At 39.1% G+C, this 26428-nt stretch overlaps 1 protein-coding gene across 8 annotated transcripts in view; it reads left to right on the forward strand.

Moving 5' to 3' along the window:
• Positions 1–26428, forward strand: part of LRMDA (leucine rich melanocyte differentiation associated) — a 1048113-nt gene that overhangs the window by 826797 nt on the left and 194888 nt on the right. For 6 of the 8 annotated variants that reach the window (XM_086680072.1, XM_086680073.1, XM_086680067.1 and 3 more), the window contains one exon: positions 12923–13007. In XM_086680072.1, the coding sequence (XP_086536198.1) occupies positions 12923–13007 (85 nt within the window). Of the gene's footprint in view, positions 1–12922; positions 13008–26428 lie in introns of those variants that run through there. The other 2 variants (XM_086680068.1, XM_086680069.1) reach the window with 1 other exon arrangement.

The following is a 26428-nucleotide window of genomic DNA, read 5'->3' on the forward strand; positions in this document are numbered from 1 at the left end:
AATGTTTGATCAGCGGGGAGGAGAGGTTGGAAGCCTTGGATGCTGACAGCAGGCACCTTTCTGACTAGGGTGTGATTGGCACCTTTGAAGCTTCAGTCAGGAGCCAGTGTCCAGTGGGTCGAGGCTTCCTCTGTCTGTGGGTGGTGGTGTTAATAATGTGGCAACTGGAAGGGTTAATTGCAGACAAGCAGCAGGATTACCGTGAGGCCTCTTCAGCTCTAAAAGGAACAGTGCGAGGAAAGCCTCTGATCTGTCAGCCTTAGAGGAAATTAGTGGGAGCAGACTGGAGCAGGCTTTAAAAAAAAGGCATTTAGGATATTAAAGCGTAATGTGAGGAAGGATATTGAAATAGGGCAAAAGGGATAGGAGTGCTGATCTCTAAAGGCAACGTCCCCTCTTCCTACTAGGAATTTCCATGATTTGTTCAGATTTCACAGATGCCTTCTTTTAATGGTCCAGAAGACTGATTTTACTTGCGCTGCAACAGGTTAGGGAAGGGTTACATACACCCTGTAAGCTGTTGCCCCCAAGTTCCTGTGCAAAACTTGTTTGGTCTCCACCACCTGGCGGTTTCAGAATGTCCTGACGCTGAGGCTCCCGGTATAATTTTAAAACAAGTCAGAGCATTACTGACACCCTATCTGCATTAGCTATCTATTGTATATTTTACTTCTTACCCTTCTGGTTCAAGTCGGGATGTTGCCAATAAATCCTGTGTTACCATTAAAGAGGCCATTCATCACGCTTCCTAATGTGATTAATCAAGATACACCACAGTACCCTTAAAATGAGATCATTTTGATAAATCATGTATGACATGAAAAGACTTTATTCCTTTTAAGTGCAATTTAGACTGTAATTTTTTTCCTCATTTATGATTCATGGGAGAAACATGGATAAAATTCCCCTGCACAGTTACACCTTATCTACAGCAATAACTCAAAACTGCTTTTAGATGAAAATTCAGGGTCTTATTCACCAAAGCTGAATGCCAGCTCATTATTTTCTGGCGTTCAGTAGTCCAAAAATAATGTCCACACATTAAGCGGCATTCTCAAAAAGTTGGAATTGGCCAGGCACCAGGCACATCAATTACACTCCATCATCCTTAATAAGGAAGAAATATCAGATGTCCTTTTGGAGTTTTTCTGAATCAGTAATGCTCAGCCTTCACCTTCCCAATTTGGAATGATTTGGAAACAAAAATGGTAGTAACAAAAAAGTATGGGACTTTCAGCTGCTTTACATGGCTCTTTTCTCCTGTTCCATAAAGCTCAGAGGAGGTATTTTTCCCCTCTCACATGGTTCATGCTTTCTTTTCCATTCCCCTTTCCTTGTTCCATAAATGCAACTACCATTTTGTTTGGTCTGAGTTCTGTTTCTAAGCTGCTGTGCGATGCGGGCTTTCTCTCACCACTGCCACGATCATTTGGGAAGCGATAGTCATAACCTCTAGTAGAAAAATAATTTGAAAATGTGCCTTCTGGTGAGATCCATCAAGTGTAAGGTCACATTTTTGGTTAAAAGGCAGACACTGATGCTATTCATTAAACTGAAAAATGGCTTGTTTTCCACTAATATTGAAATAAACCCTAGATGAATGTGAAGGCATGCTGGCATGCACTTAGATAGAAAGCAAAGGGAAACACAGATATATTTAATTTGGACACGTAAAGTCAACAGAGTCTTAGGTCTTGCTTAAAATGGAATCAGGAAGATTGGCTGAAACAAATGTGAACAATTAGAAGTTCATTTGCCTCTTTCACAGGATGAGAACATTTAAAGAAGGATTCAGAGTCCAAGAATTACAGACTCACTTTGTGTTTTGTCAAACACTGTTACCTATGAATAAGGACTTGATCAACAGGTAATTTATTTCACTGATGTTCTTAGAGATTAATGCTGGGGAGTGGATCAAAATCCTGTATTTGACTCTGTGTTTAGCCCAAGAATGCACATATCCTATTCATATCCTCATAATACAACAAATGCAGCAAAGCTCGAGTTTCTCTGGTATGTCCTATTCACGCCAATGTTCTCTGTACCTCAGTCAGATAGAAATCAACAGCAAGCAAAGATTTCTTGCATATTATTCACATTTAAATGAAATTTCCCATGCTTTTATTTTTTCTGATATAAAGAACGAATTAAGAATATAAGGCCATTAAGGCTGTACTTGCCTTGTTTTCGTTTCCGTTTTGCATTTATGACTTTCTCTTTTTGCTAAAAAGATCTGTAAATTTATAAAACACGCATGTATCTCATTAAAAAAGTTTTCTCGTTCTAGCAACACTCAGCAAATCTCCAAAGAATGCAAGTTTAGAACATAAATATTTTAAGGCCCCATAAAATTGGCAGTGAATATTTTTTTTCCCCTCTAAGACCATGCTCATTTCATTCCAATTTACTACCACGATTATATTTTCCAAAGCAGCTTTTAATACAATACACAATTATTTCATTCGCGGTTACATAGGTCACCTCATTAAGCCTGCGAAGATCAAGCCTCTTATGATCCCCACAAATATCCTTGCATTTATTCCTAATTAAAATGGCCCTCCTAAAGTGTCTCAAGTTTATCAATACAAATAACAAACTAAGCAAAATAACCGCATTTGGAAAGTTAGCGGGGCAAGGTGACCTGGTCCCCCACATCTCAAACAGAGCCAACTGTGGTGTGTCCGCAGTGGTGCCCTGCCACCTGTTGGCTTTGCTTACATATAACAGGATATTGATGTCCCTCACAGTGGTGCGGTAACCCTCTGTGACCCCTGTCCCAGTTCATCACCCCCAAGAGAAAGAAGGAGCCGTTCGAGAATTCCAGGCCTCCTGATTTCCCCCATCATTCATTTCCTTGGCCACATGTTTCTTCTACTAATGCTAAAAATTTATGGCTGAGCACATTAAGGGCAGTACAAGCCCTTCCCTTCTTCTGGATTATTTCAGAGTTTCCTGTCATAAGGAAATCCAAGACAACGTGTCCTCAGCAGATTGTATGTGACAGTGTCTGTTTCTATCTCAGGAATCTGAGGCATGATGGATAAACTGTCAGTTTTGAAGGATGATGTTTTCTCCATATTTCCATTATGAACTGGGCTGTCATCTCCTAATAAATTTCTTGCATTGGTATCAATTTATTTTTACAAGCAGAGGGTCTGATGTATTTGGGAAAGACACTGACAGCAGATCTGGCCTAGCTTGACAGAGCTGGCTCCACCTCATTTTGGAAAACTACTTTGGTTCCAAGGACAGAACTTGACCCGCAGCCCTCGAGAATAAAAAAACTCTCTGAGAGGAAGAGAGACACATGAGGCAAGTTCCTTCTTTTAAGCCAAAATAAATCAAGCCTGTAGGACTGCTATGACATAATATTATTTCTAAGACAACCCTACAAACACAGATGAGAAATGCCACATGTAGCTGTTTACTAAAGATAGTTCGACCATCACAGTAATGCAGTGAATCTATGGGTGAACTTACAACAAGGCTATAAAGATCATACTACTTTTTCCCTCAGAAGAGATCTCAGTAGTGAGTGTGTTTCTGCTTGACAAGTAAGGAGTAGTAGAGTCTAGTCGTGTAATAAATACTTGATTACAAAAGATGTGCATGTCCCTGTCATAGCTACTATGAAGAGCAGGAGAGGTCATAAAGTCCTACTTCTCAAGAAACTTAAATCTACTTGAAGAGGTAAGATATACAAAATTACAGGTTATACAAAATGAGAATGAGGTAAAAATAAATCACGGCTAACATTTAATGAGAAATACTGTCATCTTTGTCTTACTTAATGTTCACCTCTACTGGGAAGAGAGGCTGCATAGCATCAGAATGGTTAAGACAGTGGCCACTGGAGGCAAGCTGCCTGGATTTGTGTCCCAGGTCTGCCACATACTAGTAGCCCAAGAAACTAAGTGAGACCTTGGTCAAATTACTTAATTTCTCTGGGCCTTAGTTTTCCTCATCTGTAACCTAGGAGTAGGGGCTGTAGCTGCCTCATGGGAAATGTTGTGAAGATTGAATAAATTAATACATGCAAAGTGTTTACAATAATCCCAGATACAAAGTAGGACGGATATGTGTTAGCCATTTTTACCCATCATCCTCCTCCTCGTGTCATAATAGCATGACTATTGTTTTTACCATTTTATACTCGAAGAAAGTGGCTTAAAGAGTTTAAGTAAATTGCCCAAGGTCATACAGCCAGATGGAGACTGGCTCTAAATCTTGGTCAGTGAGGCATCTGAGCATAGACAACAGGGAAGTAGAAGATATCCAAGTTGTAAATAAGTCAAGGACAGAATCCTTGAAGCTTAATTAGCTTTTTTCTTACTATCCTTTCCATTCCTAGGCCATAAAATAGCCCTTTTCTACATAGCCCCAAACTTAATAAGTGTTGTATGTAGTGGTGTGCTGGTAAAGGTTTAACAACTAGCTCTCTGGGGGGAAAAAAGTATGCATGCTTATGTGTACACAGTTTATTGTAATTTTTATGTACATAAAGGGTGAGTAACTCAACTTACAAATAAAAATTAAATAGATAATACTTTATGTTATAAATTCCCTTCAGCCAGTTGATCCTTATAGAATACTTTTGATTATTTTGGCAAAAGTCTCATGTCCATAGCCAACCTAAGGTTGTGGCAGGTGAACAAGTGTAATTCTGATAGGAAATATCAATGATTTTCCCTCCTTGCTAAGTATGTCAGAACTTCCCTCATTTGTCAGTGACATGAGCTACATGTTTACTAACTGGATAACAGGTTTTGAATACTGGAAGAATATTTCCTCACATTTTTATGCTGTTCACAACATTTTGGCTACAGGTGCAATATTTTCTTTTCTCTTTTCTTTTCTTTTCTTTTCTTTTCTTTTCTTTTCTTTTCTTTTCTTTTCTTTTTTCTTTTCTTTTCTAAGTAGGCTTCACACCCAGCGTGGAGCCCAATGCTGGGCTTGAACTCATGACCCTGAGATCAAGAACTGAGCTGAGATCAAGCGTCAGACGCTTAACTGACTGAGCCACTGAGGTGCCCTGAAGGCACAGTATACTTTTAAGTTTAATCTACATCATTAACATTTTTTCTATCACTTGCTTAAGTTTAAGAAATCAATAAAAGAACAACTCAGTCCCTAATTTGTAGCACTTGGCAACATCTGCCATGAATACTACCACCATGGCAGTGTCAGGCCACCGAAGTGACATAACTGAAGAGCTGGGAAGAGATATGTAGCAACACATCATTCTATAGTATTTCCACTATATGGATATGATAGACACAAATAATTTAAAGAGCATAAATAACAGTAAAATTTTGTAAAATAATTAGGAAGTGATGAGTTATGGTATATATTACCTTTAAATATTATTTGTGCAATTACAAGTGTATGTAATTTAATTTTAAATAAAGACTGTGTTAAACAACCAAAACACAGAATTCCTGAAAATTTAACCACTGGTTTTTGTGAGCTGGTACAGGTTGACTCCAGACCCACTGGTTATGTCAACCCCAAGTGGCCAATGAGACTACTCCTGTGTTCACATGGCATAGTCATTGAGTTATTAATAAATAACTTCATGGTTTTATTTACATGCCAGGCCACAAAACATGTTGCATATTAACATGAATTGGATCATCTCTCCACAAATAAATTATCTTCCTTAATTATATACTAAACCCAGGAAGGATTTTTTAGATACCTTCAAGCTTCAAGTTCATTGTACAGTTTTGGGACTCAGGCTATGCAACCAAGCAGTGTTGGTCGGAACTCCAAATCCCGCATATGGTAGCTGGGTGATCTTGTGCAAGTTATATAACCTCCCTCAATTTCAGTTGCCTTATCTATAAAATAATAATAACAATGGTACTTGTATCTTAAGGTTGTTGGGATAGTTAAATGAAACTCTGTGTAAAATGCCTGCATATAATTAGTGCTCAAGAAATGGGACACACACACATTCATATATACATTCATTACTTGGAAGTTATAATGTATTACATTGTGATTATATTCTATGTTTGAACATTAGGACAAATACTAAATTTTCAGCAAGGATTAATAATGAGAAGCAAATTATTAACTTGTGTTTCATCATATTTCTGTGGACAAAGATGAACATTTGTTTATAGATAGGATATTCCACTTTTTAAATTACCCATGCTCTTTTTAGTAAATTCTCTTTCATTCGATTGTTCAAGAAGTTCCTGTGTTAGGGGCCTCAAGGCATTCACTCTCAATTTGGGTGTTGGCCCCTGTGCTCTTGAAGTCTACATTCCTACCAGAAAGGATCAGATAGGGCCCTGTTGACAGTGGTGTGGGGCAAAAGTGAGTGATGATCAGGAGAGGAGTATCATAAACTTGGGGCCCCCAATGCAGGCACAAGGTGGAACTGGGGAAACAAGTTGGCTTTGGGAGGCTTTGGGCTTCTGACTTGGTGCCTGATCACGCTGTGGACTTTTGAACTGCACAGTCTTGGATGTATTACTTACCCTGCTTCTCTGTTTTCTCACTTCTCAAATGAGAGTAACAATAGGATATACCTCATACACTGGAAAATCATTAGCACTTAGGACATCTTCAGGAAATATTAGCTCCTGTGCTTCATTGTGCTCCTTTCTTTCCAATCCCCTTCTTTTTCCCCCTTACCTCCTAATATTCCTCCCTCTTTGTCCACTTCTCCTCCCTCCAATAGGAGAGATTGGAGAGATACTTGATGGAAAAATGCATTCTTTCATATCTGCCTTGATAAGTAGTTAGGATTTTAAATATTTAAATTTTAAAAATGTTAAATTGCAAGAAGCAGTGACACAATTAAATAAGTTGAAAAATCAAATCACTCTAAATCACATTAACAAAAATCTTTTAATCTTTGCCTATTAGCTTTTACCTCTTGTTAATTTTATATCATTAAAAATCACAGTGTATATACTATTTTAATATTTACTGTGTTTGCTTAATATTATATCATAAAAATCTTGGCATGTTTCTCCCTTTTTTATATTCTAGTGTTATTTGGTTGCCATAAGAAATCATCACTATTTCCATAATGCCCAATATTTAGTTTTTATTTTTCCTTTTGCGATGTAAGTGGCTGCTAAAAATATTTTGGAAGCTACTGCTCTGGATGATTTGTAAGGTCTTTTACATCTCCTACATTCTGTGATTTTATTATTTATTAAACAGTCCACAAAATGCCTAAACCATAGTCCGTCCTCCCTCCCTCCCTTCCTTCCTTCCTTCCTTCCTTCCTTCCTTCCTTCCTTCCTTCCTTCCTTCCTTCCCCTCCCTTCCTTCCTATCTCCCTTCCTTCCTTCCTTTTTTCTGTTCCTGGTTCTTTTTTTTTTTTTTTTTTCCCTTCCCTCCCTCCTCTCTCCTTCCATAAATATTTCTAAACTACATCTCTGGATCTGATGCCATTTTAGTAACTGGCATAAGTGGACCCCTTTATATCAGATAGAAATAATGGGAAGCTCCAGGATGTTGCCTTCAAGGGGCTTCCTTACTTCAGGGAGGTCTTTGGCACCTATCCCTTCTATGACTGATTTATATGACTGATTTATAGCCTGAACTAGCCTTCAGCTCCTTCAATCAGCTGAATGCTGTGCTCTTGCCCAGAATCTGCTCTTTGCCCCTTTGGGACATTTCTTGGTCTCTTGGTTATTGACTCAACCTCATCCTGTACCTTACCGTTTTTTATTCCCTCCTAGTTTCATGACTTCTCGCTCTGACAATATATGGCCTTTTCCACTCCTAAGCCTGTCTGTCATTCCCAACACGATGCATCTGTCATGAAGGCTTTCTATCTTGCTTCACACTGAAAGGCATGGTGCATTTACCTTGGAGCAGGTCAGAAGTTTCCCCGTTCTGGCTCGTTCTTCGGCTTCTAATTTGATCTTTTAGGTGATGGCAAGTTTTTATCTCTGATTCTGGCAACCTAGCTCAGACTTTTGTTGTGTCCCTTTGCAATCATTGTATAGCTAGTTTTATCTTTGACATTAAAATGTTTGATTCATTCAATCACAATGTATTAACTCTTTTCTATATTTCTGGCAGCATGTTGGGTACAAGGGTTAATAGTATAGTTAATCTTAGAAAGCTAATATAGTTAATCTTGAAAGCTTTCTCTTAGTATGAGTAAGAAACAAGCAGGGACATAATTACTCTTCCATGTGGTCATGTGTTGTAATAGAGGTCAGGGATAAATTTCTGCGACAGTGCAGAGTTTGGGGGTCATGCTACCAGTTGGTGACTCTTAATAACTAGTATTAATCATGGTTATCATTTTTTTTGATGAGTCAGGAATGCAACCCAAGTCCTCATTTTATTTTTCTTGGTATTCGCAGCACAGGCCTTGGCATATAGTAGATGGTTATTAAATACTTGATAACTAAATGAGTGATGCTTTTTCTTATGAAAGAAAATAAATGTTTTTAGAAGAGTCAGCTTTATACCACAGTTTCAGGGAATGAATTGTGATGAAAAGCGAAGATTGCTTTTGCTTGAAGGAGGCTGACAAATTTCCCAGACCTGGGATCACTTTATGCTGTGTATGATTTAAGGATGAGTGAGCATGCCAAAGCGCTCCACTTGAGCTGAGTAATGGGGAATGAGTTGTGGAGATGTGGTCTTAGATGGTATTTTGTGAAAAATAGTAGGAGATTTATGGCTATTAAACAACTTTGTAGCTGCCCCCTTCTTGTTTTGAAGCCTGCCAAATCACTCCTCCTGTGGTCTGTATCATATTCCTTCAGGGCATCCATGATGTTCAGAAATATCCACTGGAATGCAGGTTTCCATGGAATGCACCCAATGGGAAGGGACTTGAATTTTACATACTCATCTGAAGACATTTGTTTTCTTCAACCACGGAGTGAGATTCTCACTCTGCAAGTCTCTCATGGAGTGTGCTGCACTTCTACTGACTCTTTTCCAGCGAGGCTGCCAAAGTTCTGTCTTCCTTCCTGCACCATGGAAATTGCAAAGTGCAGTATATTAGTGACTATTATCATTATTGCTGTGAGTTTAAAAAATTATCAGCAACTACCCATTTGTGAGTAGGGAAAGAGGACAGAAACCTTCAGTATGCTTTGACAAATCTTAAGCAGAAGAACTTACTAGGCTGGCACGAGCCTTTCAAGCCTTAGTATGAAGGGGGTACACATTCACTAGTATTTATCAGCTTTTTCTATTCCTTTGTCATACTCAGAAGCCTTAAGAAAAACAGAAATGGGGGTATTTCGTCACAAAAGGCAAACCAGAAACCACCTAAATTCATGTTATTCGTGTTGTGCAAGTATTGGGAAACTGTTAGAGGAATTTCCTCTCATTATGGGTTCATATCAATATAGGGCTCTATGGATCAGAGAGGAAATAGGAATATTTGTTTTTTCGATTTTCTTGTTTGAGAAATTTCAAAAATGTAGAAAAGTTGAGAAATAGTGAACACATGTAACTGACATATAGACTTTGTATTTTCTAATATATTGACATCTGTTTCTAAGTCTTTATTTAAATAAAATAAATAAACCATATATACGTGTGTGTGTGTATATATATGTATATATATATTTGAAGCCTCCCCTATCCCATTAGCCCCAGTCCTATTACCCTGCATTCTGGCAGAGGCAGCCATTTTCATGAAGTTAGTGTTTAACTAGTGTAATTGTTAGATGTTTCCATACACACATGAGGTTGAAGATGAAGATAGATAGATAGATAGATAGATATAGATATTTCATATTTGTCATTTTGCAACTTGTATTTTCACTCTATGTTAAATTTATGTATTTATGTATTTATTTATTTATTTATTTATGTTTTCTGTGTTAAAATTTTAGACCTATTCAACTAGAGATACATAAACCAGATTTATTGCTCTTAAATGCTAAATATTCTGTCATACAAATATACAATATTTTATTTATCCATTTTCCTTATTGACAGGCATTTGAACTATTTCCAATTTGGTGTGTTCTAAATAATCATGGAATAAACACTGTTTTATGTTCCACTTTATAGACCTGAGTGAAATTTTCCATAGAACATACATTTTAAATAAAATACATTTTAAATAAAATTTTCAGTTTTATTAGGTATTGCTAAATTACTCTCCAAAGTAGTTGAACCAATGTCTATTCCCACTGGCAAGGGACGAGAGGATAAAAGTTCATTTCCCTTCATTCACCTTAGCCCTTGTTGTAAGACTTGAAAGTTGGCCAATATGGTGAGTGGAAAAATTGTATCTTGTTTTAATTTGCATTGCTCTTTGGACTAGTGAATTTGACCTTCTTCTCTTTCATTTATTAACCACTCAGGTTTTCTCTTCTTTGAATTTCCTGACATTTCCATTGTCCATTTTTCTATTAGATTTTTAATTATTTAGGGACATATGTATTCCAGATGCTAATATTTTATTGTAGTTATTACAAATATATTGGGGTAGGAATGACTTAAAAAATAAAATGTAAGAGTATAACTTTCTGCCATAAGTAGTTAGGAAATTTGGCAAGGACTCAAAGATTTGAGAAGATTTATGGTTCTGAAGATTCAGATTTACCCAAATTTCCTTTATTCCCATTTTAGGCATATCTTCTTAATCCAGGTAAAAGAAAACATTACTTAACTTTTTCCACTTACATTTCAGTCATTTCATACTCAATATACTATGGGTATGTTGCTTCAGTTTCAAGGGAAGTTCTTTATTTGGGGCAGGTAATGTGCAAGTTTAAGACATTGTCTTGTCCACTTGTTTCATATTAATCACTCTTTTCTTAATTGTTCCTGTAACCATAATATCGAGAGAACAAATGTGTACATCACTGTTGAGAAAATCCTATGGACTTCATTTCGATAAGAGCCAAGTCAAAGAACTGGTATTTAGAATCTTAATTTGTAGTAGCTTCCTTAAACATCCAGCCCTAGATATTCCACCAACAGTTCGCAAAATTGTTCTTTTCCTGGATTCTTTTCCATGACTTGAGTTTATAAATGGACACCAAGAAGAAAAATAATTAAATGCTAGGCATAGAATGATGACTATAAAACAGAACTCATGCCACACCAATTTTGCTTTGACTACAATTGGAAATAAAGGTAAATAGCTATTTTACTCTTGGTTATAGAGCTCTAATGTTTTACCCAGTCAGAGGTATTTGCTGAAAGGTAGTTTCTTCCAGTAATTTTAGGAAAAGCTGTCATCAAATTGTCAACAGCCCAAATTGAGATTAAACACACTAAGAAATATCACAATATAGCAACCTAAAATTCATACTGGTATTTTGGGCCTTGATAGCATTGAGGTGGAACAGAAACATTGACAGAGAACCTATGGTCTTTTACTAAGGAAGTATGGTAGATCTGTGGAAGGACAGCTGCCATTACTTTGCCCCATATATCCTGCCTCCAGCATTGAATAGGCGCCATATTTAGAACACTGTCACTGTGTCTCATTTATCATGTGGGGATTGCAAGAGACCCTGAATGCCAAATGGAGGGACATGTGGTGACTTTAGTATTTGAAAATCTAATTTCTGCAGTATCCTAAGTATCTAATGATATGGTATCTAGCAAGTCTTATCTATCTTATCTACTTTTTAAAACATTTTTCTTGGTGACTGAACTTTTATCTTTCTGGACCCAGTACCCTCACACCAAGCTTTAAACACCACATGTTTCCCTTGGAGCTGGAGTAAAGTTGTGCTACCTGAAATCTGTCTCTACCTTAGGGACAAAGCTTCTAATTTTGCTCCATTCAGAACTCTTTCTGTAAAGTCTCCACTGAAAGCCGCTTAATCAAACATCTCAAATGTCAGAAGCAGGGTTTAAAGGGTTTTTCTAGCAAGTAGGTCTAATCTCCTACTTAGTTTTGATTCCTATAATGTAGATAATCTCTTTGGAGAAAAGGCCTGCTCCAAGCAGGGCAAATATATCCCATAGAATATATTTCCTATTCCAGAAAGAAAAATGTAGCATTAATGAAATTTACTTTTTCTTGAAGCTTGGAAAGGTTGTAAGCTTAGGATTTTGATCCTAGCAGATGTTCTTTTTTGGATATTAAAAAAAAAGTAGTATTTGATTCAGAAGTCTCAGTAAGAATTGCAATAGTGATGCTTCTTGCTATAAGTATCCACACTGAATGTGTCAGAACGGTCATGGGTTCTGAGGGACACCTGACTCCACAGCCATAGTCCTTTCTTCCTGGCTTCATCCCCTTAGTTGTAGAGTTACAGAGAAAGAAAGATAGCACTTCTTACCCATACAGGTCACACTATATACAGTTCGATGGTTAAAGAGCTGTTTGTGTACAATAAAAAACCATTTTCACAGATACATTTCATATCATTTTCTTTTAGGCTTTGGAATGGCAAAGTTTTATTGGGGACCATTATGTACCAAATTTCAGATGAGTTTTTCAGTGTGGTTGTTAAACTTAGCCAGAACCCCAAATGCACAGTGTGCAATGGTTTATATCCTTCAGTTCATGCTACTGAGCTTCTGTGTCTCCATGCCACTGGGGCCACGTAAACTGGCCCTGTTTTTCCCCATCCACCCTGGGGCAAAGCCCAGCATCTTCACTGGTTTCCATAGAAATCTACTCACAGTGAACACTGAATCTGTGGGAAGCACCTGAAGAAGGCCTGTGACCTTTACCTTCTCTCTTTCCTCCTTCTCACCTTTCAACACAATAAACAAACCATCCCTTTGTCACAGAGCCCTTTCACCTGTTAGTGAGACTCTTCAAAGCTTCCTATGCTACCCTGCACTCACCAGAACATTATCTCAGCACAGACAACTCTTGCTTCCTAAGAAGAGTCTTGGTTGATAATACTTCCTCCAGACTCACATCCCTAGAAGACATGTTTGGTAAATGAAGGTATTTAGTGGTTGGTGTTACTTCATGTTGACATGTTCTTTTATTACGCAGGCTTCCAGTGACCATGTCGAGGCCCCTCCAGAGCACCCCTATACACCCCTGCCTTCTGCTTCCAGGGATCTCACCAATCACCGAGGTAGGAACTCAGCTTTTTATTGCTCTTAGTAGTTACAGGGAGGGACACTTGGCTGTGCAGAGCTCTGGGCTCATTATTGCTGCCTCCGCACTTTAGAAGGAACACAGTGCTTTTCAAGGTCTTGATGAGAAAACCATACCTGTCAAACCTAGTGATTTTAACTCATATTAAATAGAATTTAGTGGCGGTCTACTGGGAAGGCAAATAAATCCATGCTATAATATAATTTTGTGATTTGATTTTTTTTTTCTTTAAGTAAAGAGATTATAGTACTTAAAAATTACTAAGTAGATCATTACCTGCAGCAAAAGTGTTGGAGAGAATTGAGAAACTCACTAATGTTTGTAAAAGTATCATTGTTTGGAGAGAATAGTTGAAATCTGTAATTTTAAAATGAATGAACTCTATGTTACAACTAAAAGGAATTCCAATTTGCCTAACAACATTGCCCAGGATCAATGCACAGCTTTTCTTAAATTATCTGATCCTCAAAAACATTAATTTGGCTTACCCGGTGTTCCCGAAGACTTCAATTCTTACTACCATTTCTAGAGTCTACGTGGAATATAATTTAAAAATGCCTCATCCCTTTGCTGTCTGCTTAGGCCAAGGACTCTATGATCACCTTTGTTGGAACTGGGAGGACACGAGGCCATGTGGTATAACTGTTTTACCCCTTTTATCCTGGTTATGACTACAGGCATGTTTCTTAATTGTGAATCTGCCTTCCAATCTAAGTAAGAACAAGCTTTTATTGAGGGCATTCCATACTTTGAACATTTCCCCAAGCGGGAAACTCCCCTCATACATTCAGGGAACACTGAATAAGGACTGTTCCAGCTCCCACCTTCTTTGCAGGATGGATGGGCATGAACAAAGGCTGTAGAGATGCCCAGAAAGTGGGGAAGCTGGCACTTGAAAAGACATGTGGGCTCTGGGCAAATGGCACACTTCTACTCTGCAGGCAATGATCAAGAGTGTATTGCAGGATTCCAGGTGTCTGTGATTTGGACCTTTGTTGCCTATTTGTTGTCTGGGCACAGTAGAACTTTTCTACATTTGCATATATTTTGGTTCAATTAGAATTCTGTTCATTAGGTGTCAGTTTTGTGGAAATCAACTTTGTTCAAAGGCAGGTAGAACAAACAGCTACCCACATGCTGTATTTGGAGGACCGCGAAGAGAGCTCCCTCACTGAATGTCCTTATGGAAGTCTTGAACATATTCCTTTAGGGACTGGTGTTTTTTGTTTTGGTTTGGTTTGGTTTTTTTTTTGGTGGGGGGCAGGTGGAGAGTTCCTCTAGGTGAATAACAATACCATATCTAGACAGAATAACCAATTAACTCTAGCATTATATCCTCATGGATTTATTTATTGGTTTCTTATATTTAAATAAAGGTATTTTTACTGTATAGATCCTTCAGTACACTGCATAGGAATTGAAGTCTCAGAGCCCCTAAGTCCACTTGTAAAAGTTGATCTAGCCATGAAATTGAGATTTCACAAAAGAAGGACATAATGAGATAAATGATAATCCCCAATAATAGGACCATATTTCACTGTAATAGTAAAACAAGAAATTTGAACCTTAAAGAAATGGAATATAAGACTACAAGTTGTGAAGGTATGTTGAGTAATATTTGGAATATGGAAAAATGCCCAAGGTGTTTAGAGTTAAAACAAATGCCCTTTGATGACGTCAGAGCCCGACATTATGGGAACATTGTTATTTAAAGGACCCAGCAACAGATATCTCAGTTTTACTGAGGAATACCTTATCCATTTAATGAGCTGGTTGCTTGATTAGTTTGAAGGACCTGGTAGTGAAAAAAGTGAACATAATGAAATGGTGGCCAGGTCTTTGGGCCTGTGGTCTTGTGGATACCAGTAAAGAGAGAGCCAGAGAAATTCATTAAGTTTGAATTATTATTGGACTGATCCATGTAGGGAAGAGATGAGACTGATATGTTTTAGCTTGGCGTGAATCCTATGATAACAAGTGGGGAAAGCCTGATTTTTCAGCACCCGGAATGAGACTACTTAATGCCACTTTGCTTTTTTATATTTAAGTTAAAGAAATTATTCTTTTTTTTCTGATCATATAAACCACCAAACTATCTGAGTGTCATTTGTTAATACCTTTATGGAAACAGTTTACAAACCTTTATCCAGGGAGGCTCTTTCACATTGTGAAGGCAAATTACATCATTTCTTTCCCAAGTGAAATCCTCCATGATGTCTGAAACTTGGTCTATAAAATCTTAAGTGGAAGTTCTATTTGCAAATAATTTTTGATTCATCCAGTTCCCAATCTCTTTTCATTCCGCACCAACAACTACATAAACTGGTGGGCAGTAGTTCATGTGCAAATTGCTATTTTTCTGTACGTGCCATTTTCCCTTTGCTTGTCCTTTTATGTAACTTCCAATGTCGAGTCTGATAAACCCAAGATTCATTTCCTAAGGACTGTAGATTCAAATGCAAAGGATTTTGCATCTGTAATTTACAGCTAATCCATGCATTGTAGGGATAATAATGCACTGTACTTTTTGATTCTTATAAGAAATTGTTTCTTACATTGATTTTTCCTCTTCCTGAGGTACTTGTAATATTTGCTTCTTTCTCCTTAGTGCAATTGTTTATGTTCTTTGTGTGATAGAGGTGAAGTGTATGTATATCTTGAACTCTTCATAAATGAAAGTTCCCTGAGGGGCAGTAAAGATTCTAATTGTTCTTCTCTTTCACATCACTGGTTCCTGCTCATCCTACAGGTATCAGCTTAAATATCCCAGCTGTAAGGAAGACTCTTCTGATACCACCCCACACATTTATATTAGGTCAGTGCTCTTTTATTCAGGGACTGTCTTCCTGGACAGGCTATAAGGGCTTAGAGGCATTGATGGAGATTGTGTCTCTTTGCTCACCACTGTGCCTGCAATGCCTAGCACAGGGCTTCCTGCTTAATAGAAGCTCAGGTTAATATTTGTTCAGTAAATGATGAGAGGCGAAAGTCAGTAATTTAGATGCCTCTGTGAGATACCTTGATTGTGTCTGAGAAAAGAGACCCATCTTTCTTTGGGAGTGAGTGATACTGGAAGGAAAGACCAGCCTTGTGGACCTCAGACCTCAACTTTGGTTGCTTTCACAACCCCAGATCACCATGGTTGGGTCTACATCTATTGGTTCATTGCCAGACAGCATTTTAGCCACATTGTATAACTTCCAAGTAGATAATAATTTTTATGTCATAGTTTTCAAAGTCTGGTATTTTGATGGTAGGAAAGAAATAGGATGAATTAAAGCAACTAACAGAATTATTTTACTAGAACAGAAGCTTCAAAGAAGGGGCTGGACTTGCAATGAGATGCAGGCCGTGATATACATGTGGTTTTAGAATGGTGCGCCTGAATCTCTCTGAGAATTCTACTCTAGGTCTGAGTATGTCTTTAGAGTACAGGGACCACGCGGCTGTGTCAATGATCCCAGTTGATACCTAGTGGCAGTCTACTTACTATATCCTCTATTGGGTATCCACATTATGAGGAGTGTTGAAGTGTTAGAAAAATGTTTCTTTAAATATGTGCATAGGACATACACCTGCCTGCCAGGTATTGCCACTCTTTATCTGGTAGCTGTTAGAAATGGAATTTGCATTTATATAGACCACTGTGTCTTTTGGGGAAAACATTTCTGTTTAGTGAATAGACCATATCATACTCAAGACAACCCTATAAAGTAGGAAGAGTAAATATTATTATCCCCATTTAACAGAGGAAGGCGCCAAGAACTGCTGGGGAAGACTAAGTCACTCATTGACAGAGGCAGGGAAAAAAAAATATTCAGAGCTCTGTATCCTTGACTCCCAGGCCACCCCTGACATGTGTCCTTCACACAGGACATCTGAAGCAAATACGGACTGACCGTGGCATTGTGCTGGAGGGAAGAAGAAAGTACAGGCAGAGAAATGGCCAGGAAATGGCCACTGCCAGGGGTGAATTTCCAAAGCCTTTGCTAAGGCTGCAGCAAAGTATTATAGTATCCTTGCCTGTTTTTGTCAAAAGAATTGTGTTACTTTCCTTCCCTCCCTTCTTTTAAATTACAAGTCTATAAATTCAAGAGCAGAGAAAGTTTGAAAAACCAAAGGGGAAAATGCTATGGCATCAGTCTGTATTCAGATAGGAAAAAAGAAGACCCACTATATATTCACATCATGAAGGGTTTTAATGTGAGGAATGAGAGAGAGGCTTATCCAGTCAGGGAAGACCCCACTCAGTGTCCCAGCTTCACACCGAGGCTGGTGATCCTTGAGAGCTTGCTGACGTTTCTGCACATGTCAGGAATGCCTGGGAACCTCCTAGTGACATTCTCTATGTGCAGCACCACTGTGGGAGTGACTCTAAAGAAGTTCACTTGGACACTGCTTCAAACATTAGAACTGCCCAGACATTGCCCTGTTCCTCTTTCTCTCTGGATTTCCAAGTCATACTCCAGTGTCTCTGTTTGGCTCAGTCTAATGTAGAATCATGCACCAAGGGAAGTCTCAGAAATGCAGTTTCTAGTTCCTCCTCTGAGCTGCAGAGAAAACCTTAGTAGAGGGTGGTGGTGATGCCAGGTCAGAACAGACAATCCCACACGTATCCCATAATCTGACATGGCCAGTAGCTATCACACCAAAGGCCCCATTATGGTGCATTTGTATGCACATTTTGCAAAGTTATTGCAAGTCCAGTGAACATCCCTGAATTATTATTTTTTCCCTGATGCTTATACAGTCTTGAAAATATGCCATAGTTACCTTGTTGTATTAAGCATTGGACTTTAAGTGTATGAAAGAAAGAATGCAGGAAACCAAGAGGAAATCTATGGAAACTTGCTTGGAGATGGTTGCCAACCTACTTCCACCCAACCTTGGCAATCTTGCCGTTATCTCTGACACATTTGGTAGGTGTTCATCCTCTTCTGCCGCCAGGGGCTTGGTCTATTTGTGTTTGAAATTGCTGGGACTGCCATTGAATGATTTACATAGCAACTCATCATAATTAGTTATCGTTTGCAGTCTCCTTAATGTGAGTTGCATTTTATGCTTAGGAATTGATTTTTCTGTATATCTCCATGAAGCAGCAAAATGTGTGCCATCCAAATAAGAAGAAAAAGACAGAAAGAAAAACAGCAGGCATTTTTTTTATTTTCTTAACAGTTTTAGCATGAGATATTATAAAATATGTTTTCACAGAAGCCATAAATAGAGTGTTTTGCTTCAACTATTTAAATAAGTCAAAATGAAATGAATAAGAAGAAAATGAATGGATGTGTGTGAAGATGTGGCAATGTAGACAAAGATGTTTGGGATGGGGAGATGTTGGCCAGAAAACCTGCATGCCAATGAGCAGAATACTTTCGGGAGGGTTCAAGATGGGGCTGCTTGATAACCAAACTGCTCATTACAATTTGTTTTAGGCTTAGAGGATTTGGAGGTAATCTGTCTCTTTCAGACAATTTTTAAATTTTTTGTCCTGTTTTTTGTTTGTTTGTTTGTTTTTTATGGTCCTCCCATCTTGCTATGTCATCCCACAGGGGACATGAAACCTAAGTAGGTTTGATTGTTATAAACAAAATCTACACAGAATAAGAGCACAGACTAAATGAAAATAAATACATTTATTTAGGTTATCTTAATAGGTCAGCATTAAGGTATCTTTTTGCCTATTGCTTGTTGGTCCTCATTGACCATTTAAAAAGATGAAATAAGCAATCCGATGGTTATGGTGACTTTGCCAGGTAGGTCCCACCTGAGATCAGACCCTATGACTAAAGCAGCCTGCTTACTTATTGCTTTCTGTCTTCCTAAATATTTTGATTAGTTTTTGAAGGGAGCTAACTATTGGATGATTTCTCAAAAAACATCACCAAGTCATTGAAGATTCAGAGAAGCATGGCAGATCCAGCTCTTCTCCATGGAAAATGTATTGAAAACTGTGTGTGTGTGAGAGAGAGAGAGAGAGAGAGAGAGAGAGAGAGAGAGAATGGGAGGGAGCGAGCAAGAAGAAAAAAGAAAAAGAAAATAACTTTAGCAATTGGCAAGGATGGCCTCCTTGCTGACAGGGACGTGTTTCTTCTGTGGGTCCTGCTACATAAGTGCATGGCCTCGGCTCTCTTCTTTCAGACTCCATGCCATGGCTTTGCCCTGGCTGTGAGGGGAAGAGTGTGTTGGTTCCTTGTGCAGAGCTATTATTAGCATTTTCTAATTATGTAAAATGCTTCCTCTGATGACATTTCAACAGAACCCATTACTTTAGTTTTCTTTCCTTCATAATGCTTTTATGGGCTTATAATCTTGGTGGAATTCTCAGATGCTGAGAGATGCTAAAGTTTCCTTTATTTAATCGAGGTGACTAGTGATTTGACAGTGGTGGTTGACAGGTTTATTTTATCTGCGTGGCAGTGGGAGTCTATTTTCAGTGTGTGCGCTCTGTTCCAAAGTAAAAGGACTTTACTAAGTGCTGAATAAATTGTACTTTCCTTTGATTCTAGACCTTGCTGAAATGGTTTAAAAACTCTAGTCTGGGTCATCAAATTCATCTCTCTGCTGCTTTGCAGGGTCAATAGCTTCACTCTGTACTGGCAGGGCTGGGTGGATTGGAATGGAGGGTAGTGTAGATTAAAACTTCCGCATATATATAGATAGATGTGCATGTGTGTGCTCGCTGTCTGGGAAGGTGGCAGTGATGGAAGAGCAAGCCAAGTGGAATCTGAAGATGGATGAATCCGTTCGGCTATTACCAAGACTGGCATGGACTTCAGCCAGGAACTTTAAGCAACCTCCTTTAAGTATTTGAAATCCATAGGGGTCCATTACCTATCTTTTTTCTCCAAGGATGATTTTTCATTTGCAGTCTCCATGATTGCTTTATTTCTACTCTTTGGGCAGAATTGTTGTGCACTCATAGACACAGAGGGGCTACGAATTTGGCTCTTCTGTTCCAGCAGCAAAGTAAGGAGGCAAAAATGGAGTCATGCCTTGTATTCCCAACAGGAACAAACTTTACTTCTGCAGGATAAGAGATAACCCTTCCCCTAAAAAAACCAGTCCAAATAAAAAATGGTGGTAAAGGGGCACCTGGGTGGCTTAGTTGGTTAAGTGTTTGACTCTTGATTTAGGCTCAGGTCATGATCTCAGGGTTTGTGAGTTTGAGTCCCATGTCAGTCTCTGTGCTCTCTGCTGCCAGCACAGGACCTGCTTGGGATTCATTCTCTCTCTCTCTGACCCTCCCCTGTCCCTCTCCTGCCCTCCCTCTCTCTCTCTCTCTCTCTCTCTCTCTCGATAAATAAACATTTTTTTTTAATTATGGTGAAAATATGTCCCTCTGCCTTAAAAATGGAGTCTTGGATTGACATGATTGAAGATTCTAAATGTCTTGAAGTTTTAGAGTCATAGGCTATTTCTAATCCCTTTCACTACAAGTGAAGAATTGAGACATGGTCAAATATGACTTATGCAATGACAGATGCTGCTCTCACCACCTTCCCGTAAGGAGTTTTTCCATCATCCAATGTCTTTACTTAGTATCCTCTGTGTACAAAGCATATGTTAGCATTTGTGGAAAAACTGAAGGATAGAGAACATGGTATCTGTCTTCTAAGAATTTATGGTTTGATTGAGGACATACCAAAATGAAGCAATGCCAATCAAGCTAGATATTATATATTATATAAGTAAAAGCTTCTTTACGTGGTAAAACCTTAAATGTTGTAAATGTTTAGAAAAGTTGGGAATCAATAAATGTTAGAATAGTCAGGCATGGCTGTTTGGCAGAGTTGGCCTTGAGCTTTGAAATGCAAGTATGGCATGAGTAGATGGAAGGCAGAAGAAAGGTATTCCAGAAAGAAAGAAAAAAAAAGGGATATGGGTAAAGAAGAAGCACAAATGTAAGAACAGATAGAACTGACTAGTGGAAGGGGTCTGGCTTTGAAAAAGTCAGAAATGAAGTTAGGTTTGTAGGATGGATTATGGCAGGTCTTGAATAGGCAAAAGCATCTAGATTTGATTTAAAGCTGTTCTTTTGGATTATTAATCTGCAAACGGTGTGAGGAGGGAGTTGGAAAGAAAAGTCTGGAATTGAGGAGGCCACTGTGGGATGGCGTCAAAGTTTTGGAAACTTTGGATTTCTTGATACCAGGCTATGTGACTGCAGACTGCTGCTTCCAAAGAGCAGGTTTCTAGCAAAGGCAATTTAGGAAACAACTTGGTAACAGATGGGGAAGACAGCTGGGGCCAGGGCACTTCCAGTGGAGCAGGGAGACGGCAATGTAACGGTAACCTTCCGACCACCATGGAATTGTTGTTTAAGGTTGCTGATGGTTTGGTCATAGGGTATCTCTGGCTCAGGCATCAGAGAAAATGTACAGTTGGTGCCTTTCCTCCCCACATTATTCAAAGTATTTCTGATGTTGGCTTTTGAAACGAAAATTTAGAGCCCAGTATCAGGATAATGTTGAAATAATCTAGCATTGATGCTGAAGACCCTGGAGTGGCTGGCTGGTTGGAGGAACAGAAAAGGGTAGGGATATGAGAAACATTCTGTAGCAAATGCAATAGACTGACTTAATGACTGATTATGTTTAGAGACAGAGAGTACAAGAGAACAGAAGACTGTGAGGACGCTGGCAGGGTGTATGGGAAGCAGTGGTCTCTGCTGGTATCCCCCTTCTTTCTTCTCACCTTGCAGAATGCTTCCCTACCACTCATGCATAAGCTATAATCTAGCCTGTTAAATGGGAGTCTGCCAGAATTAATGTAGTGGAGCTCATAGCAACAGGAACAAACATACAATAAGCAGGCAAAGCAGCCACAAAAATTTGTTCTCATTCTGATCTTTGGCTCCAGATAAGCTACATTCTTTAAAAAAAAAAAAAAAAGAAAGAAAAACAAAAAAACTAATAAGTGCCCAGCATGTTTATTCCAAAATCTTGGGTTTCTGGAAGGAGAACTATTTGAAGCCAATGGTTTTGGTCTAGATTGTTCTGCTGAGAGCTCTGCCCAGCATTTACCTCCCCATCCCGGTTCTAATTCATTTGTTTCCCTATATCTTGTAGAAAACTTTACCCCTGCCCCAGGTTTTTCCTCATGTAGAGATTTTACAACCTTTTTGGAACAAATAAACAAACATCTGGAATCATGTGGTACATTTAATTAAAAAGTTTGCATTTGGCCAGAAATGGTAAAATCATGAAAAATGGCCTGTCGGTGAGCTCAAGAAGGCCAAACAATGACGTTGTTGGCTGCAAACGGATTGAAATTGAGTGAGGTGAACACCTGCTCAGTTCAGCCTGCTGTCCTCTAGCTTCCCCCTCCTACCCATTAATATTTACTGCTCTGCTTCTTTATCCATTCTAATGAAATTTTTGGTTGGGGCTGGTCAGGGGAGAAGGCTGTTACTTTTCCAATAACCTCGGATTTGTTGGGATACGTATACTTTATAAAGAGTGCAATATTGGGCTTTTTGACTTTTCACTTCCCTTAATCAGAATTCCATATGCTTCAGGTCACTGCAGAGGCCTGTTTCTGTTTCTTCAATCAGTCGGCCAACCACTTTTTTTTTTCTTTTGGGAGGAACCCTGCACTGGGGGTTGTGGGAGATGCACAAGGAGCCGCGGGCTCTGCCTTCAGGAATCCTGTAGTCTAACTGTAGAAATGAGGCTCTGCACACAGAGAACGGAGGTCAAGCTACAAGAGTACACAGGAGGGAACATGAGAGAAGAGCAGAGGGTTGGGATGTAGCCTTGGGTGAAAGGAGAAAGCTGGGTTTATCACATCACTTGGGAGTGGCCATTTCTAAGTTTTTTCTACTCTGGCATATAGAAAAGGCTTGACTCTGCCCGGAGTGGCAGAGAGTGCTTCCAACAGTGCAGCCAGTACTTCCAACTGGCTGAGAGTGCTTTCTTCTAATCACCTCTTATAAACCTACAAACCAAGAAAGAGAAATGTGTACTTGATAGAGAAATGCAGTTTCAAAACAGACCCTCCATCCTCTCTGTCTCCATTCACCCATTCCCACCTAATTATTGCTCCTGTGGACTTTGAATATAAAAAATTCTAAAGCCACCCCTGGAAGGAAACCATCTGTATAGATGATGCACCTGGAGGAAGTCTCCCTGGGTGGTTTCAGGGTGTGAAAGAGAATTTGGGAAGAGACCAAGTAGAGTTCTTGTTTAATTTCTGGCCATAGTCCAGCTGAGGGGTGTGTGAGAGAAATAATCTTAAAACAGGGTTAGATATGATGATTTTACCTTTCTAAGGAGCTTCTCCTCTGTGAAACATGTCTGTCCTAAAGTAAAATATGTCTGTTTGCATATTAAGAGAAAAATGTTGAAACTATCTGGCTTTGCAGAGTGTAGTGCTCTGATATGTCTTCTACTTGAGTATTTATACCCAGGATGAAGTTATTCTAAGGAAAAGATGAAGTTTTTCTTCTTGTAGGGAATACAATGGAAATAGCCAGGGGGACTGAACTTACAGTGGGTACCATCCAGGCTGGATTTGAGGAAAGGATGAGTATTGTTGAACTAGAGTGACAATTGGCAAGGGAGATTGGAAAATCACCATTCCCCAAAGGCTTTTACTGAAGAATATGCTCATCTGTCTTTGGGAATTGAATAGTGTAGCCTGAAGGAAGTAAAATGAAACATACAGCTTTCAAATCCAATCAGGATTTGAAACCCAGACCCAGGGTTTTCCATATCTATGCTAGTCTGGCTTTATCATAAAGTAAAAACAGGGTTTCACCTTGAGCCCTCTGGATTTGTACAAGCACAGACAGATATAAGAACATGCTGGAAAAACACTCCACTGTTGTCAGAGGCGTTCTTAGTCCTCAACTCTTTATTATTCTTGTGCATCTGTTTCTTTAAATACTCTCTGCAGAAGCATTAGCATGAAAATAAAAGAGTACAGCAACTTGGAATTTTCCATTTGTAGCTTCCTTAGTCTGTGGGGTCAAAGTTCTATCCTCAGGGATGCTAATGCAAACTCTATGTGCTATTCCAGGGCAACTGTTCCTCAACTAAAAGACAAGAGGGGGCGGGGAGCCAGGGAAATAATGCAATGCTAATTCCTAAACACAGACTGCCTAGAGATTCCAATTTAAATTGTAGCTCCCCTAGTCTTATTCCCACCCTCCCCCAAAGAAAAAAACTTTTTTGTGTTGTAAGGACAGACATCTGTGTAAGAGCAATAAAAACAGTCTTCTCTCCTGTGGATTAGCTCTTTATTCCTTTATTTATCTTGCTCTATTTCATCAGTTTCTCCAAAATCAAGAATAGTCAAAAAGGATAAGATGCAGTCCCTTTCTTTGTTTTTGATTAAGGTAACCCATATAACCATCCTCCCCACAAACTGTCTTCTCAAGAGAGCATTCCTTCTTATGTATTATTTCTCTTTCTTCATCTGCTCCTTTGGAAACTTTCCGGAACTTCGTATGTACAAAGGCCAAGGTGCCCTGGAGAACAGGTTAGGCAGAGCAGTAAATGGTGGCATATGTGCAAGAGTGTAAGGCACAATGAGAACACAGACAGCACAAAGAACATGTTCTCCAGCCTCCTTTTCTTCTTCTGAATCCCTAGATATTTATTAACTCATGGGCTATTTACTGAACACATACTGTGTACCAAGCAGTATTCTTGATGTGGAAAACAAGGGTAAATGAAAAACTGAATTTCCTTACTGCTTACAGCCCATTGACAAGTCCTTGAAACAGGCAGAGTGACATTCCTCCAAGAACTCTACTCCCTTGATGATGACTCTTTGCTAAGGGCAAAAGGCAATATTAGCTTAACATTACCCTGATGCCCCAGGATCCTGTAAGACTACTTTAAACATTTAAAAATTCCTTTGGAAACGTCCTTTATCTCTACCCCAATGCTCCCCCACCCCAAGATATAGGTTGGCAATCATAGTCCAAGCTTATGGCCCACTGATATAAATCTGAAGGATCTCATGACTGAGGTTTTACTGAACAGTAATAAATGACCTTTTCCTAACAGCTGCTAGCCCCTTAAGGTCCTGGAAACCTTGCTTCAACAATTCCTTACAGACTTACACTATTCCTGGGCCCCTCCCAACCTGAAGATGTATAATCAGTCATCTGCCACAACTCCAGTGTAGCTCTTTCTGCCCATGGATCTCCTGTCCCAGTGTTGCAGGATATTTTATCTCAATACCCAGGGTTCTTATCTCACTGCTTTGAAGAATGAAGAGGTGGACACAAAATGAGCAGCAAGCAAAAGTTTATTAGAGTATAAGATCAGATGGGAAGAATAGTATGAAATCTCTCTTTTACAGAGGAGGGCATTTGAAAGTAAATGCCCGTGACTGTAGGCAAGGGTCCTTGTTTTGGTCAGCCTACCCCTATCGTTCCCCCTTGTTCCTTCTCAGGTTCTACCCTTATTGGCTTCATAACTCTAGGTGTTGGGCTGTCCATTCCTGATTGACTCCATTCCTGATTGACTCCATTCCATTGTGTGAGGAGGAGTCAGACTATGGTCATATCATTCCTTGTGGGTCGTACGTTTTGTGATCTACTACTTATTTTTAGTTTGGTCTTTTGTCAAATTCCTGAGGAAAACCCGAGAGGGAGTCGGTAGGGTCTCCTACATTCTTAAGAGGAACTGGGGTGCCTGGGTGGCTCAGTCGGTTAAGCGTCTGACTTCAGCTCGGGTCATGATCTCAGGTCCGTGCATTCGAGCCCCAGTCAGGCTCTGTGCTGACAGCTCAGAGCCTGGAGCCTATTTCGGATTCTGTGTCTTCCTTTCTGCCCCTCCCCCACTCATGCTCTGTATCTGTGTGTGTGTGTGTGTGTGTGTGTGTGTGTGTGTCAAAAATAAATAAGCATTAAAAAATAATGATAATAAAAAGAGGAACCTTACACCTGAGGGGGTTTGCCTTGGTCAGGCACTCCCAGCATTATTCCAAAATATGTGTTTTTTCCCTGGGTGGGGATCTCAGGTCCTAATCTTTCCCTATATGCTTATTTTATCCTATCTTTTCCTATGATACCTACACTTTAATAAAACCACCTTTTGCACCAAAGATGTCTCAAGAATTCTTTCTTGGCCATAGGCTCCAAACCCCAACACTTCAAGCCACACCACTCTGAGCATTAGGGAAAGAGTGATGAATAAAGCAGACAAAACTCTTTGTCTTCAAAGAGCTTATATTCTAGTGAGAGAAAGGATGGATAATTAAGATAAAATATAAAAGCAACATAGAGTATCAAAAATACTAAGATGAAAAGAAAAGCAGGAAAAAGAGATGAAGGAGTAATATGTTGGTAATTTGAGATTTGATAGCCAGAGAAGTCACCACTGAGAAAATGGCATTGGAGTCATAACTTGAAGGAAGTGAGGGATGGAAACCTGAGAATAT

This window comes from Puma concolor, chromosome D2 (assembly GCF_028749965.1).
Source record: "Puma concolor isolate L17-30 chromosome D2, mPumCon1.1.hap2, whole genome shotgun sequence".
Taxonomy (NCBI): domain Eukaryota; kingdom Metazoa; phylum Chordata; class Mammalia; order Carnivora; family Felidae; genus Puma; species Puma concolor.